Source organism: Natator depressus, chromosome 5 (assembly GCF_965152275.1).
Source record: "Natator depressus isolate rNatDep1 chromosome 5, rNatDep2.hap1, whole genome shotgun sequence".
NCBI classification, from domain to species: domain Eukaryota; kingdom Metazoa; phylum Chordata; order Testudines; family Cheloniidae; genus Natator; species Natator depressus.
In genome coordinates this window covers 81,810,496-81,827,832 of record NC_134238.1, presented here as the reverse complement: position 1 = coordinate 81,827,832, position 17,337 = coordinate 81,810,496, and the positions used below count along the sequence as shown (strand labels likewise).

General features: G+C 40.6%; 1 protein-coding gene across 2 annotated transcripts in view; it reads right to left on the bottom strand.

The window, feature by feature from the left end:
• SPTLC1 (serine palmitoyltransferase long chain base subunit 1) overlaps positions 1–10,067 on the bottom strand; it is a 51,127-nt gene extending 41,060 nt beyond the window's left edge. Inside the window, exons 1-3 of one of the 2 annotated variants that reach the window (XM_074953083.1) lie at positions 9,929–10,067; positions 3,758–3,865; positions 604–698 (exon numbers count right to left, since the gene is read on the bottom strand). In XM_074953083.1, the coding sequence (XP_074809184.1) occupies positions 604–698; positions 3,758–3,865; positions 9,929–9,997 (272 nt within the window). In that variant the 5' untranslated portion in view covers positions 9,998–10,067. The remainder of the gene's footprint in view (positions 1–603; positions 699–3,757; positions 3,866–9,928) is intronic. The other variant, XM_074953084.1, reaches the window with a different exon arrangement.
• Positions 10,068–17,337: the final 7,270 nt, after the last annotated feature.

The following is a 17,337-nucleotide window of genomic DNA, read 5'->3' as shown; positions in this document are numbered from 1 at the left end:
CAGTGCATTAGTCCGCACCAGAGTGTCACACACTAATTGGCTAGTGCTCATTGGTGTAGTCCCATTTCAAATTTGTAGACAAGCCCTAAGATGTTATAGCCAAGATTTCAAATGACTCCACTTTTGAGAGCTCGGCTTGAGAAACCTTAAAGTAGTGTAATTTACGAAAGTGCCAATCCTCTCAAAAATCAGGTCCCTCCAGTTGGAAACCCAAAAACACTAGTTGCTTTTGGAGATTTAGGCCTATACCTTTACAAAACTTGCTTCATTTTGGTTATTAATCATCAAACAGAAAAAGATCCTGAATAAGATACCAAGATGAAGCCCAATTACTTAATAGTTTACTATAGGTAATGAATAAAAGAATCAGATTCTCTATACTATCGTATCTCCTCAGAATTTAATTCTGTTTCGACAAAGATACAATGAACTTTGATAGGAGGCTTTAGCATCAGTGACAAACCCAGTCCTGTAATCCTAATATGCAACTCACTCACAAAGATATTCCAGGAACATTAAAATCCTCATATGTTTAAAAACAGAGAAATTTGAAAAGAGATTTATATTGAAGTTGAACATAAAACTATTTTGTGCTAAATTTACCCTGAAACAATTTTGTAGTTGAGAGCTGGATGATCTTTTGATACAGGAGGAACAAGAGGTTCTGGTTGCCACTCTTCAATCAATTCTTCCTTTTCCTGAAAGGATCAAAAGTCAAAGTACCCAATGTTTAGTATCTTTCAAATATGATTTCCATTATAGCAGATTATGGTATGATAAGCAGATGGGTATAGTTCTAGCCAAAAGAACTATATCAACATGTGGCACCCTTCCAAGTCAATGTTGAACTATTACCCCCATATACTATACAGAGGGGCTCTGCACTGCTCAAGGTGACTTTGAATTAAAGATCTCATGGCATGTTTTGTAAAAGAAGAGGTGTTGACTCTGTGTCCTGGTCAAAATTTTAGCTAAGGCGATTTCTGATTACCAACTAGCAAAATCACCCTCTAATTTAATATTGGATACAGCATTCCTCACTTCCCGTCCTCAACCATTCTATAGCACTATTTAAGCAAACAGCTCTTGCATTAGAGTGCTAAGTGAAGTGACACAACAGAAGTAACAATTACTAATCAATTTATCGCAATCTGCACATTGGGTAATATTGCATAGCATAGCATGTCATAACTACTAATCCTCGCAACACATGCAAGGTAGGCAATTGTTCCTGTCCATTTTTCAGATGGAGTAACAGAGGTTATGTCACTTGCCCAAGGATACATAGTGAATCAGAGTCAGAGCCAACATTAGATTTCAGGAGTTCCTTAGTTCCACCTATTCCTATGCTCTCTAGCCCCTGAACCACATTGACACTAAGTAGGGCTATGATATAAGCATTAGCTATTAAAGGGATGTTAAGTTTGAAACTACTTTTAACTTATTTTAAAAGACTAACTAAATTTTTAGATACTGTGACTACCACTGACAACCTCCACTCTTTGGTTTTATAGTTTAAGTAATTCTGTTGCACTGAATGAGCCCCATACATAGGATATGGGCAATTAACTAAGCTTACATTTACACTAGGATTGATATTGCCAATATATCCTATTATTGTTCTTAGCACCAGTGTAGAAAAGGCTCCAGGAAGGCTTCTGACATTTTAAGTACCACTCTGTCTAGCCCAGCTACACAACAACGTTTAAAATGTCAGCAGTCACTATGACCATGAGTTCTAAAATGTAACATCTCCCTTAACACTGTTGAAAAGTAACATTTCCTAAGAGTTATTTACCAGGTATAACATCCTACCTATCCTTGCAAAAAGACAAAGAAGGCCAGACACTCCTGATGATCTATTCACAAATGCAAAAAAGCTTTATGATATTGGATTTTCACATCAATATTGTAATTAAATGTCAATATAAACTGTAAGGCTAATGGAATATTTAAAAACTATATGACCTACTGATACTTATTACAGCATTACTTTAAGAAAATCCATTATTTTAGTAACTTCAATTTTTGTTTGAAGATTCTGATGCAGAAAACTCATACTTATATTTAAAGAAAAAATTTCAAAGTCTAAATGACAAAAAAGATTAGAAATAGGAAAGGGAAGTGTACACAACTGTAAGTTTATTCTGTTGTGGTTTCAATATTTTCCTTTTATTTAGATGAATGATTTTGTTTTTGAACTGTGACATATTTGAAGAGGATCAAAATATAAAAGGCCCTATGTTTCAGAAGAGATTTTCTTAAAATTGTTTGAAGAAAGTGTTTAGATAAAACATTTGATCTTTTACATGTTGTATTTCTTATTGGAACTATGCCCAATGGCCATATGTTTGAAAGGAAATAAAGTGACATGAACGTGTGCAACAACATTAAGTCTAAATATTTGTTTAATATTTAGAAATAGCTACAATCATGTTAGAATGTGTGCTTGGCTACTACTGAGATTGAAAGCTAGTGTGCTCATGAATGTAATTATAGCACATGCATTAGATTTCTTCTCCCCCACCCCCATTTCTTAAGCAGTCTGCAAGGGTTAAGAATTCTCATTAAGTTCCATCAAGTATTTAGCTAGTGTTAATGCTGCTAGCCTAGCATGTTGAGGGTGACATGCTATCGGTTTTTTTAACTAAATATTGTAGTTTTAATACTGATCTCTCTGTTCTCTATCAAACTGTCAAAACAGTTTATTGCTGTGCAGCATTGTCCAGCAATATCCATATTCACCATTATCACATAAAGAGACCTGGGAGATGATGCCTGAAGAGTAAAGGCAGTGTCATACTGGTGGACAGAAGGTGAATATTTAAAATTATAACATACAATTATATTGGTTAAAAATCTCAGGAACCCATGACCTGCAGTACGATAGCCTGCTGGTGGCAATACTTCTAGCCTAAGCAGATCCACTAAGGCCTCTCAGCCCCTTATTGACTACTAGATACCAGTACAGAGGAAGTCATGGGGGGCTCCCCACCATCATCACTACTTTTTAGAATATAATGGCTCTGAGTACGAGGTGAAGTAGGAGAACCAAGAAAGAGAAAATGAAGTACTGATGTTTAATTCTGATACTTACACATGCTTAACTTACATGTGCAGTGCAACTGGAGTCAATGGGACTGCTAGAGTTAAAGAGTATAACTGTTTGCAGGAATAAGTTTAAAAGTTTAACAGAATTTTATCCCCCCAGATGTATAAAAGTTCTCAATCCTTTCTTAAACTTGCCAATATCTGAAGCATTAAGTGCAGTATTTTATGCTGACATTCTATTTCCAGACTGATGATTTAGCAACTGCTTTCCAGGACAACAAAATTCAGCATGAATTTCAATTTCTCCAACAGATTTAAAAAAAAAAAAAAAAACTACCTGAAGTTTCCATTGTTAAAACAAATCCATTCAAAAGTAGAGCTGATACCAATTTCATCTCTCTAGAAATTTAACAATTAATCCAATTCCTTCAAATTTCTAATTTGTAACTTTCTAAAAATTAAGTTTTCCTCTAATTGGTGTAATATTTATGATCAATCATTTTTCCTGCCCAAAAACAAAACACATATTGAAAGATCTCTTACTCCATTTTGGAGTCACTAGAAATATCATCTTATCACAGTGGTTTCAATTTGTGTGGTGACCACACCACACTCTGAGTGTCACAACAGACAAATGTATTAGTATTATAAATTGTTGCTATAAGGAAACAATCTGCATATTGAGAAGAATGTTATTACAATATACCTTAGGTGTGAGGTCAGATCGTTCTTGAAGTTTATAGGTTTTAGAGAAAAGAAGTCTGATTATCCACAGTATTAGAATTCCTTCCAAAATAAGATGGTAAGCAGGAGCCTAGAAATTAAAATAAATAAAATAAATAAAAAAGTCCATATAAGTTTTAATCAGCTGGTATTTTTCCTTTCCATTATTAGATTTCTAAAAGAAACAAAGTTGTCTTGCATCAACTAGAACTGTTCATACATACCTCCTTTATTTAAAAGAAAAAAAAAAGCATTTTTATGAAAGTTCATGGCTTTGCAGATCCTGCCTACTGAGTGTTAAAGTGAACAGGTATGTGTTAGCAGAAGGCATAATAAACTGCTCTCAAAGTTGATATGTTAGGCAGTTTCATTCTAGAAAGATGCATGGGAAGATTAGCGAGTACACTGAAGGTTAGCCTAAATTACACTAGCAAAGATGTGGATAAGGAGTTTGTATGGAAGTGAATTGCATACTTTATTGGCTCAGGGACACTTTTAACTGCATTAAATTCATACTTAAAAAGTTACATAGAATCACTGCTAGACAGACTACATTTGATTAAATCTGCAGCCGAATTAATAGAAACTGCATAAGGCTAAACCCTGCCCACGTAAGGAACAAGTTCATGCTAGACATAAACCTAATTCTAAAACATATCAACACTTGATAGCTCTTTCAGAACATGCATTTAGCTATGTTTAGCTGATGTTGTGAAGGCCAAGACTATAATAGGGTTCAAAAAAGATCTAGATAAATTCATGGAGGATAGATCCATCAATGGTTATTAGCCAGGATGGGCAGGGATGGCGTCCCTAGCCTCTGTTTGCCAAAAGCTGGGAATGGGCGACAAGGAATCGATCACTTGATGATGACCTGTTCTGTTTATTCCCTCTGAAGCACCTAGCCTTAGCCACTGTCAGAAGACAGGATACTGGGCTAGATGGATCTGTGGTCTGACCCAGTATGGCTGTTCTTATGTTCTATTTTATTTTAACAAGAGTCCAGTATACAAAATGGACATCAGTTATTTTTCAAGAATCTGATAGAGACACCCTTCTACCCACTCCATATAGGAATAAAACTGTGAGAAGCTATTTCCAAAAACAGTTTAGTATTTTGTTAGTATAGGGCCTACAGAAATGGAGGAAGTGGAATGCAAATGCACTGAGAAACAAAAGTAGTAACAATTACCAATACAGATATTTCAATAGCCACCATAAACGTGGTAATAAGGACATATGCAACACATCACTTCATATGATGACAGAAGTTGGCATTTGAAGAGCACTTTTCCTTTAACCAACATGAAAACTAAGGCACAAACTTCCCTGAGGTCACATGTTAGCAGAAGAGTTGGAGACGTTTTGGAGAAGAGTTGACAGCTCCATACTTAACCTACAACACTCCTGTTCAGTTCCACCAGTAGTAATAACTAGGGCCCTACCAAATTCACAGCCATGAAGAACATGTCACCGACCATGAAATCTGGTCTTGTGTGTGCTTTTACCCTTACTATACAGATTTCATGGGGAGACCAGCGTTTTTCAAATTGGAGGTCCTGACCCAAAAGGGAGTTGCAGGGGAGGGGGTCACAAGGTTATTTTGGAGGGGGGGGGGTCACAGTACTGCCACACTTACTTCTGCGCTGACTTCAGAGCTGGGCGTCTGGAGAGCAGCAGCTGTTGGCCAGGCACCAAGCTCTAAAGGCAGCGCTCTGCCAGCAGCAACACAGAAGTAAGGGTGGCATGGTATGGTATTACCACCCTTACTACTGCACTTCTGCCTGCTGTGCTGAGCCCTCAGTCAACAGCTGCCACTCTCTGGCTGCCCAGCTCTGAAGGCAGCAGCGCAGAAGTAAGGGTGGCAGTACCATACCATGCCATCCTTACTTCTGCCCTGCTGCTGGCTCTGCCTTCAGAGCTGGGCTCCAGGCCAGCACCCATTGCTCTCCAACTGCTCAGCTCTGAAGGCAGCACCCCACCTGCAGTGCAGAAGTAAGGGTAGCAGTACCACAACCCTTCCTACAATAACCTTGCAACCCCCAACTCCTTTTTGGGTCAGGACCCCTACAATTACAACACTGAAATTTCAGATTTAAATAGCTGAAATCATGAAATTTACAATTTTTAAAATCCTATGACTGTGAAATTGATCAAAATGGACCAGGAATTTGGTAGGGCCCTAGTAATAATGGTAGAAGTGCTATAGTAGACAGGCATCCGGAGCCACCAGAATTTAGTAACTTTAGCGTACAATTCCCAATGTATTGCTCATTTAAACTAGAATTTGCTCTAAACAATCCAGTGGCTACCAAAGCCTTGTTCCACTGTGATCACCAGAGGAGAGGAACTGGTGGCATCAGTTAGATAATTTCAACATTAGATCATTTGAAGGAAATAAAAGAGTATAGATAGTGACTCTCTCTGGCCTTGTCGTCATAGTACCATTGTGAGACCTCATGGTCTCCTTCTTTTGGGTTAGCACAAACAGGCAGAGTACCAGGAATGATACAGCCACAAGATCATAGTAGTAATAACAGCAGAATGCGTTATATAAGAGGAGACAGAGGCAGCTCCCCTCCGGGTACTGCTGACTCCTGACACTTTTGCTTCCCCCCCAGGCAAGAAGCACCCCTGATCTTCTCTGACTACACTTACTGGGGGATCCACGAGCAGTGAGCGACGCATCGGCAGGTGATTTAGCAGGTCTAGCGAAGACCCGCTAAAATCAACCGCAGATCACTCTCCTGTCGATTCTTGTACTCCACCAGATCAAAAAGAGGTGGGGGAGTCGATGGGAGAGCGTCTCCAGTCGACATCATGTAGCGTAGATCCCGCAGTAAGTATATCTAAGTGATGTCAATTGAGTTACACTATTCACGTAACTCAAACTGCGTAGCTTAGATCGAATTTCCTCTGTAGTGTAGACATGGTCTTAGTAAACAGGGAACTGAGAAGATACTCTTTCACTGCTCAACCTCCCTATTAGCTCTGAAAGTGACCAAATGAAACCCAAAATCCACTAGCCAAGGGGCAGGTTGTACTACCTAAACAATTACCTAACTTATTCTCAGGTTTCAGAGTAGCAGCAGTGTTAGTCTATATTCGCAAAAGAAAAGGAGTACTTGTGGCACCTTAGAGACTAACAAATGTATTTGAGCATAAGCTTTCGTGAGCTACAGCTCACTTCATCGATGCAGCTCTCGAAAGCTTATGCTCAAATTCATTTGTTAGTCTCTAAGGTGCCACAAGTACTCATTCACCTGCACATCTACCAACGTGATATATGCCATCATGTGCCAGCAATGCCCCTCTGCCATGTACATTGGTCAAACCGGACAGTCTCTACGTAAAAGAATAAATGGACACAAATCAGACGTCAAGTATTATAACATTCAAAAACCAGTCGGAGAACACTTCAATCTCTCTGGTCACTCAACTACAGACCTAAAAGTCGCAATACTACAACAAAAAGTCTTCAGAAACAGACTCCAATGAGAGACTGCTGAATTGGAATTAATTTGCAAACTGGATACAATTAACTTAGGCTTGAATAAAGACTGGGAGTGGCTGGGTCATTACACAAAGTAAAACTATTTCCCCATGTTTATTCCCCCACCCCCCACCGTTCTTCAGACGTTCTTGTCAACTGCTGGAAATGGCCCACCTTGATTATCACTACAAAAGGTCGGTCCCCCCCCCCCGTCCGTTCCCCTTCCCCCCCCCCCCCGCTTTTCTGCTGGTAATAGCTCACCTTAAGTGATCACTCTCATTACAGTGTGTATGGTCACACCCATTGTTTCATGTTCTCTATGTATATAAATCTCCCCACTGTATTTTCCACTGAATGCATCCAATGAAGTGAGCTCTAGCTCACGAAAGCTTATGCTCAAATAAATTTGTTAGTCTCTAAGGTGCCACAAGTACTCCTTTTATTAAGGTTAGAGTTGCTGCTTCTTCTGTGAGCAGTACTTTTCATTGCCTGACCTGCTAGGTAACTCAAACAAGATTCCAATACACGTAAGTAGGTCACCACCTGGATTGTATGTGGGATAGAAGAGATTAGAGCAACACCTTTACCTATGAAGTGGCAATCAAGTCATCAATTTGTTTCTAACACAGAAATGGCTGTTTCTAACAATCTGGAAATAATTACCCATTTCGCCATTAGCATAAAATGACCATAGAGTCCCTCTTAAGGGAAAATAAATTCAGAGTTTGAATTCATAAATCTTTGCCTTTCAATAATAGTACTAAAGGTGTAAACTAAAGTCTCATCTTATTGCCTCCACTCTCTTACCAAAATGATAGATTTTGACTCAGAAAATAAGTGTGGCAAAAACAGCATGTACCAAAATATAGCATAGAGTTTAACAGAAATAACATCACAATATGGAACAAACTGCCTCCAAGTCAGAAGTGGCTCATAATGATGACGAGCACATGGCATAAATTCTCAAGGTGAATGTGAAGCCCCACCACGATGGATACTAGATTTACCTTGAGACACACAAATGTCACCATATTTTAACTTTGACAAACATGCACAGCATCTGCCAATATAGGAACTGCTCTTCCAGACCGGACCCAATGTCCATCTAGTCCAGCGTCCTGTCTCTGATGCTTCAGAGAAAGGTGCAAGAACCTCACAATAAGCAGACAGAAAGTAATCTACCTCCCACATTAGGTCTCATCCTAGTCTCTAATAGTTGGAAGTTGGTTCATACATGATGCATAAGGTTTAATACCCCTTCCAAAACCTGATGATAAATTATGACAACTATGGATTCCCAGGGGTCATATAAATGTCCAATCTCTTTTTGATTTTTTTTTTTTAATTCTTGGCCTCAATGACTTCCTATGGCAGCAAGTTCCACAGTCAAATGACAGGTCATGTAAAAAACTAAGTCCTTTTATCAACTGCAAATTTTCCACTTCTTAATTTGGCCAAACATCCCCTTGAACTTAGATTAAGTCACAGGAAGATACTCCCGCTCTACTGTCACTACTGCATTTATTATTTTCTATACTGTGATCCCCTCCCCTCCTTTGCAAGGTCAGCAATCCCACTTCCTCACACCCTGAGTTTCTCCAGGCCACTCAGTCATTCTCCTTGCTCATCTCTGAGCCCCACTCAGGTCTGCAAGAAGTGACCAGTGCTGCCTGCTCCAGTGGTCTTATCACAGAAGTCAGCAAACTATGGCCCGGTCTGCGGGACCCTCCTGCCCAACCCCTCCCCCACAGCCTCAGCTCACTGCACTGCTGGTGCAATGCTCTGGGTGGCGAGCTCCTGGGGCAGCGCAGCTGCAGAGCCCGGCCTGACCTGGTGCTCTGTGCTGCACGGTGGTGTGGCTGGCTCCAGCGGGGCAGAGCGGCTGTAGCGCCGCCAGCCATCGGTGCTCCAGGCAGCGCGGTAAGGGGGCAGGGAAGTTGGATAGAGGGCATGGGAGTTCGCAGGGGTGGTTGGGGCGGAGGTGTGGATAGGGGTAGGGGCAGTCAGAGGGCAGGGGTTTGAATGGGGGCAGGGGTCCCGGGGGGCAGTCAGGAAGGAGGAGGAGTTGGATGGGGTGGCCGGGGGCAGTTAGAGAGCAGGGGGTGGTGATAGGGCAGGAGTCCTGGGGGGGACGGGACCATCAGGGGGCGAGAAGCGCGGGGGGGGGGGGTTAGAATCATAAATAACGGAGTTGGAAGGGACCCTGGAGGCCACCTAGTCCAACCCCCTGCCCAGAGCAGGACCAATCCCAACTAAATCATTGGATAGGGGCTGGGCCACGCCTGGCTGTTTGGGGAGGCACAGCCCCCCCAACCGGCCCTCCATACAGTTTTGGAAACCCGATGTGGCCCTCAGGCCAAAACGTTTGCCCGTCCCTGCCTTATCATCAGCTCTATCATACCCTGCCGCGCCGACTCACTGCCCCGCTCCCTGGGCGGCCAGTACAGCCTGGTGCTTGGCTCCTGCTGGAATCACCAAGGCCTCAGGGCCCCCCCCCGCCAGCGCGACACAACACCCCTCCCCCGAGAGCTGGTGTCACCAGGCGGGACCGTCACCCAGCGCCCCGCTCCTCAGGCTGAGCTCGCGGCCCCGCTGAAGGAGATGGGGGCGGGGCGGGGGGATGCCGGACCCGGCTCGAGCGGGGGTGGGGAGAAGGCTCACCTCATAGAAGGCCTGCACCATCTCCACCAGCACCCACTGCTGCCCCATGCCCACCGCAGCCGCCGCCATCGCTTCCGGGCCCCCTGAGCGCGCACTGACGTCAGCCGGCGTGGACGGGAGAGACAGCGCGCGGCTGAGACGTCACCAGGCCGTGGCCACGCCCCTCCCCGCCCCAGCCGCGGGATTCAAGGCTTCCTCTGACGGCTGGGGCGGGGCTGGGGGGCGCGCCGAGCAGAACAGGGCGGTGGCGTGGGGGGGGCGCGCTGGGTTGGCCGGGGCCGCGAAGCGTTTGTAAATCAGCGGCTCCCTGCCCTGGAGAGCAGGGACAGAGGGCCTGAGAGGGAGAAAGTTCCCCTGGGGGTGGGTGTAAATAGTTTTCCTGCCTATAAGGACAGTATTTTCCTCTTTTGGAATAGGTGAATATACACTGTGTACACTTGTGTTGTTTTTACTTAGTACATTGTTTTAAGCATTACAAATCGTAATACACCTCTTTTTAACTTCCATGTCCTTGGGACTGTTGATTTATACAATAATTATAAGGAATTATACAGCAGGAGAAATTTAGTTTAACATTGGTTTACCACTTATTTTGATTTAATGGTGTCTTATGCTTGACAGAAGCAGAAGTGGATAATCAACTTGATCTAAAACTATGCCAAACACAGAATTCCAACTTCTGCTGTAGATCATGAAAGGACAGCGTACAGGGGAGAGATACTGAGCAGAGAGAAGGAAAATATTAAGCACTGAAAGAACAACTTTACACATTCCCTGATCCCAGAACTGGAGGAAAGCGAGAGTTATGCTTAAGTAACCTTTCCAGGATGAAAATATAAAATATGCTAATCTCGGGGTCATTGGAGAAAAATAAATGTACTTGTTTTTGCACACTGACCCTGTTAAAGTTGCTGGACAACACCACACCTAGTTGCTTCTAGAATCATAGGAGAAGAGCTCTAACACCCCTCAACTTCTTACTTAGGTTTTTAGATGCCAGTTTATAAGCATGAACACTATTCATTTGTTTCTTTTTCATGATGTTGGGGCAACATGCTTGAAACTTGCTTTAAAACAGTCTCTGGGGTTAGTTTTGTTCATTGTCACGAATTTCTTTTATTTAGAAATTGGGCTTGGTCATTGCATGAGTGACTTTATCCTAGAAATACCCTGTATAAGTAATTACTAAACTTCCTAGAAAAGTTATATGAAATTATATGACTGGTTCTTGAGTACATTTATTTGGCATGATGGCTAGTAGGATGTTGCTGTGTAGAATCTTTCCATTTCTGTTCTTCTATAATAGTTTTGATAAATGTATCAGATGTTTCTAAACAAGCACTTACAAATCAAAATTTGCTTACTGCCTCCTTTCACCTTTCCCATAAACCATGGCCCGCTTCACAGTTCAACTTCTCTTTATCCCAACTTAACCAGTTCTGAATAGTAGAATGATTTTATTGTACTTTAAGATATTAAAGATACATATTACACTATGTATTCTCTAATGCCATCTTTGCTATTATAATAGTCTTTTAAAATTGTATATTTATTTAAATTCTATATCTATATAGTTGGGTAATAATGCAACACCTGTTAAAAGTTTAATGACAAAGGTGAAATCAGGTGACAGTAGGAATAACTTCTAAAGGTGAACTGAGTAAACAGATAAAGAGACAAAATAACTTTAAATATAGGTATTTTGAACGTAAATGCCAGTAAAGGCTAAGTGCTGCATAGCCAACTGTTAAAGTCAACAGATGAATTTCACAATAAAGGCTGTTCAGGAAATTCGGAATATGCTAGATTCTGGTCTTAATTATAGCTATGTTCTGGACTTTCCAAGGTAACATGGCAGCAAAAAAGGGGAATGATGTAGTTGTGGGCTGCATACACAAAGGCATCAGGAAGAGGAAGGTAATTGTCCCCTCTCTGTGTACAGCTCTGATGCAACAGTATCTGGACTATTATGTTAATTTGTAGGTACCTTATTAACCAACAGATGATGACAAATTATAGGGTGTGAACCCACAAAAAAGAAAAATAATTAGTGAGTGGAAAGAAGGATGTGAGAAAAGATGAGAGAGAAGTAAGTATAGCTTTTCTAAATGATGACTATGGGTGGGACTATGATAAGAGTGTACACATATTGAAGGTTGTAAACACCATAGAAGGAGATGAGTTGTTTAGCATAATAAAAAAGGAGTGTAAATAGGAGAGGTTGATTATAATTAAGAAATGGATATTTTGTTATTTGGTTCAGGTTTTTAGGGACCTTTCCATGATACTATCTGAGCATCTCTTGTGAGTTAAAAGATGACATTGTTCCCCCTTCCCTGCCATCAAGAATCCAGCTTAAGTGGTGTGCTTTGGTTTGTTTTTAAATGTTTCTGGCAGAATGAGGGTACTATTTTGTGAAACATTGGATTAAAAGGCAGGTTTTGCTTTTAACTCTGATTGCAGCAAGACTATAGATGTTCTTAATGCTTCTGGCAGTGAATCCTACATCCTTGGTTCTGTCTCTCATAGTCATGTGCCTGTCCCTGTTGTTTGACAAAAAGAAAAGGAGTACTAGTGGCACTTTAGAGACTAACCAATTTAATTGAGCATAAGCTTTCGTGAGCTACAGCTCACTTCTGTAGCTCACGAAAGCTTATGCTCAGATAAATTGGTTAGTCTCTAAGGTGCCACAAGTACTCCTTTTCTTTTTGCGAATACAGACTAACACGGCTGCTACTCTGAAACCTGTTGTTTGACAGTTTCACTGTTCCAATGGAGTACAGTTGTTATGGGAGGTCATGGTCACAGAAGCAGAGGCATCACTCTGGTATCTAGAACTAATTCCCTTTAGACTGAGTATCAGTTAAATCTTCCAGAGGGTGGGATTCATTGGGCCATATAAGAATGGCTATATTGGATCAGATCAGTGGTCCATCTAGCCCAGTATCTTGTCTTCCGAAAGTGACCAGTGCCAGATGCTCCAGAGGGAATGAACAGAACAGGGCAATTATTGAGTGATCCATCCCGTGTTGTCCAGTTACAGCTTCTTCACCCAGAGCCTAGGGTTGCATCCCTTACCATCTTGGCTAATAGTCTTAATAGACCTATCCTCCATGAACTTATCTAATTCTTTTTTGAACCCAGTTATAGTTTTGACCTTCACAACATCCCCCAGCAATGAATTCCACAGGTTGACTGCTTTGTATGAAGAAGTACTTCCTTATGTTTGTTTAAAACCTGCTGCCTATTATTTTCATTGGGTGATCCCTGGTTCTTGTGTCATGTGAAGAGGTAAATAACACTTCTGTATTCACTTTCTCCACACCATTCATAATTTCACATCTGCCTTTAGTTGTATCTTTTCTGAGATGAACAGTCCTCATACAGAAACTTATCCATATCCTTAATAACTATTTTGCCTTTCTTTATACCTTTTCCAATTCTATTATATCTTTTTTAAAATGGGGGCAATCAGAACTGCACCCAACATTTAAGGTGTGGGTGTATCATGGATTTATAAAGTGGCATTATGATATCTATCCTTTTTGTAATAGCTCCTAACATTCTGTGAGAAGTCTCCGAGAAGTGGTAGAAAGCACATCAGATGTGACTTTTCGAACTAAACTAAATAAAGCACTAAAAGAACAGGGAACAATCCTGTACTGGAAGGGAGGAGGACTGGATGATCTAATTGATTCCTATAAATTCTATGACCAAGTTCAGCTGGGAGTTTGGCATTCAGCCAAGAAGATGTCAACATCAAGCACAGAAGGTGTCCTAACTCAGTTGAGAGCTTAGCCTCAAGCCAAGCAGGCATGCACCAACACATAGTAATAACAGAAGGCTATTTTGTGGGAAGAACGTGTAAGCCTCAAGAAATAAGAGTACTAGAATCTCAAGTTCCACAACTCTTGCCTGATGATACCAGGAAGGAAAGGAAGGTGACTGTTCACATTGTTATGTAGACTGATCTATCATGATCTGAGACTATAAGCTACTGCATATTATAGAAAAGAAGTACTTGTGGCACCTTAGAGACTAACAAATTTATTTGAATATAAGCTTTCGTGAGCTGCAGCTCACTTCATCGGATGCTTATAAGAACTGAGCCTACCCTCTTATAAAGCCACTTTGAGCTATTTCAGTGGCACAAAGCAACCTTAAAGAAAGCTGCCATAACCAGTCGTCTGCATTTTTTCATAGCTCTGCACCCCCTCTACCAGTCCCTCTGGTATTGGGGAAGTGTTGGGACAGGAGGCATAGTAGTCACAATGTGCTGCATTCTAGTTATCCCTGACCAGTGTAATGGCTCCTTGGAGATAGTTGCAAACTGGCATAAATTAGAGCAGACTTGATCCTGTTCTAGTTTATAATGGGGGCTGAACTGACCCCCAGCTGCTTGCAGTGCTGAGGAAGTGCAATGGTTGTGTACACCTATCTATCTTTGTCCCCTTCTAAGATCCTGCACTAACAAGAGCTTAGCTGGACCCAAAGATCAGGAACTAAGTGCTTATTTACAAGATGATATATTTTTAATAGATGTACTGTAGACTATATTTACTTTATACTTCTGTTTGGATACAGTTGGTATTTTACATACCCTATCCTCCTGAACATTAAAAATAGTAATAGATCACTTTTTAATCCCAATAACTATTAACCAACAGTTATAAGGTTATGAGGAATCATAACTGAGGAAGGATTCATCCTCAAACCTATAAAATGCTAGTCTGTTGATTAAATATAGAGGTATCAAAAAAACAACCCTTTAGCCTAAGTAATTTATTTGGAAAGCCTCTCCAAGCTGTGGGTATTTGGCCTCTATGTAAATCAAGTGTTTGGTGTCCTGAGTTGAGTACCTAAAACTTGAAGCTTAAAAATTAGTGACCACTTTTGAAAATTTGTTCAGAAGCAATTTTGGTTTAAGTCAAGCTTTTCTGATGCTAAGCCATCCCACAGCTGGTTTAGATAGGAAATGAGACACTACAAATCTTGCTGCCTTCTTTGGTTGTGACCAGAAGCAACATTGATAAAATATTCTGCATTGTAGGAGGTAAAAGAAAAAGAGTCAGAAAAATATTTTCCTTTTTTTGTTTGTTTAACAGATGTCTTTAACATTAATACATCTTTTATGCTTAAGTTAGTTATTTTTCCAAAAGATCATCAATAATGCTCGCCATCCAGCAAAGGTATATAAAGCTCAAACACTTAAAAAAAAATTTCATGCTCAGCTGGATTTATATTTCCATCATCTCCTGTCTTTTTCTGATTTCTCTGAAGTGATGAGACTTGGAAGGAACTGATCATCTGATAACTGGCTTGGACCTTTGACATATCCCCTTTTTCCTTTTGATGTTTTCACTGCTTTAAAACAAGCTGTCAATGAAACTTGGGCAAAATCTGTTTTACAAATGCCTCTAATAAATCACATAACACAAGGAAGTTCAAATGGAAGGAGTTAGTTAACCCATTAATACCAGCTGTTGGAATTTCCTAAAGCTTGCAGTAAGAGTTGTAACGCTAGTAGGTTTAATAGCATCAAGAGTGCTCAAGGTTCACAGCTACTAGTATAAATGAAACAAAGGATGGTGATACAATCATGTTTATCATAACAAGCATGTGTAGGAATTTAGACTTGATGCCATCTCCAAGATAGCATAAAAGTTTCATAGTATTGCTTTGCTACTGTTAAAGTCCTTTCTGAACCTGATCTGTGATGTGCTGAGTCAGTTCAGCTTGCAATGAAATTAATGGGAGTCACAGAAGCTGAGCATTTGCAAGATCAAGCCCTCAGAGAGTGAGATAGAGGCATTCTATGACATTACAGACAACTAGTCAAATTATACAGCAAAAAAAAGAGACATTATCATATACTCTTAGTCAAATTAGTATTCTAATATACTGTAAAAACACATTATAAGTGATTATTCACTTAGCTCTCTTTCACATGACACATGCCCAATGCAGTGGGCACATATATAACTATTAAACTATAAACAATTAGTACCCATGTCTGATTAACTGAAACCCACCCAAAAAAACTGTAAGACCCTTCCAGACTTAGAACTCTCCTACCATATCCATTAACAACAGGATATTTGAGTACTTCAGAATTTGATCGGGGTGTCATGCCAGAAAACTTCAGAAAGAGGGGAGAAATCTATGGCACTTGTATATTTCTGAACTATTCCATCAGAAATCCTCTTTTAGAAGAAAGAATACTCAGCCTCCTGGAGTAAATGGATTAAAGTAGTATATCTTGGAATTAAAAAGAAGTGAACATGTTTTTCAGAGAAAGGAGCTTAAAGGGAATGAAAGGAGCTTTGACAGTGATCCATAACACTAAGAACCATCCATATCCATTTAATGGCATTCCTGGAATCTACAGGGAAAACGTGTCCAGCTGTACAAAATTTATAAGAATGGGGCAACACTGGGAATAGTAAGTTTTCATTGGATTAAAGGATTCTATTTCATATTCCACAGTTTTTACAGCCTATGAAATTTCGCATTTGGTCCATGTCTCCCTTTTTTTTGCCCTGCTTAGTGTAACCTGTGTCCTGAATCCCTTCTTCGTGTTTCAGTGCCAGCACCGGTGTTGGGTGTGATGCAGACGAATAAGGAACAGAAAGGGACAGATTGCAGAAACCAAACTTCTCTACTGTGTCGTGCACTCACATAGCTACTCCCAGAATACCTCTCCCCCCACCACTACCCATCCCCAGTGATTACCTCTAAACACAAGGAGAAAAATTCTGCACTCCTGTATGCTGGTGCCTGTCTGAAGTAACTCCATTGATTTATTTCAGAGTAACAGCCGTGTTAGTCTGTATTCGCAAAAAGAAAAGGAGTACTTGTGGCACCTTAGAGACTAACCAATTTATTTGAGCATAAGCTTTCGTGAACTACAGCTTATGCTGTTACTTATGCTCAAATAAATTGGTTAGTTCTAAGGTGCCACAAGTACTCCTTTTCCATTGATTTAGTGCCACAGTGGAAGCCAGTGTTACTTCAGAACAAGTTTTGGCCCAAGGTACAATTCAGTTATTCAATGGACTAATGATGGTGTACTTGACTACACTATACTCTTTAAGCCAAGATTTTCAAAAGTGACTAGTAATTTTGGATAGTAGTTTTAGGATGCCCAGCCTGAAACATCAAGAAGGGGTGTGTTTATTTGGGATTTAAGGTATTAACTCAGATCTGGTGTTACAGGCTCCTCTACATTCTTAAGAATAACTTCCCCTGTGCATTATTAGTAAAGAGAGAGATTAATGGGACCAAACCTAATATCATCACGATCGTTAAATTCAGACAGCACAGTAGTTGAAGATTACTAGTTACACTTTTAAAAAAATATGTCAATGACATACTGTAGATTCAGTGATTTGCAATAACAGTGTGGGAAG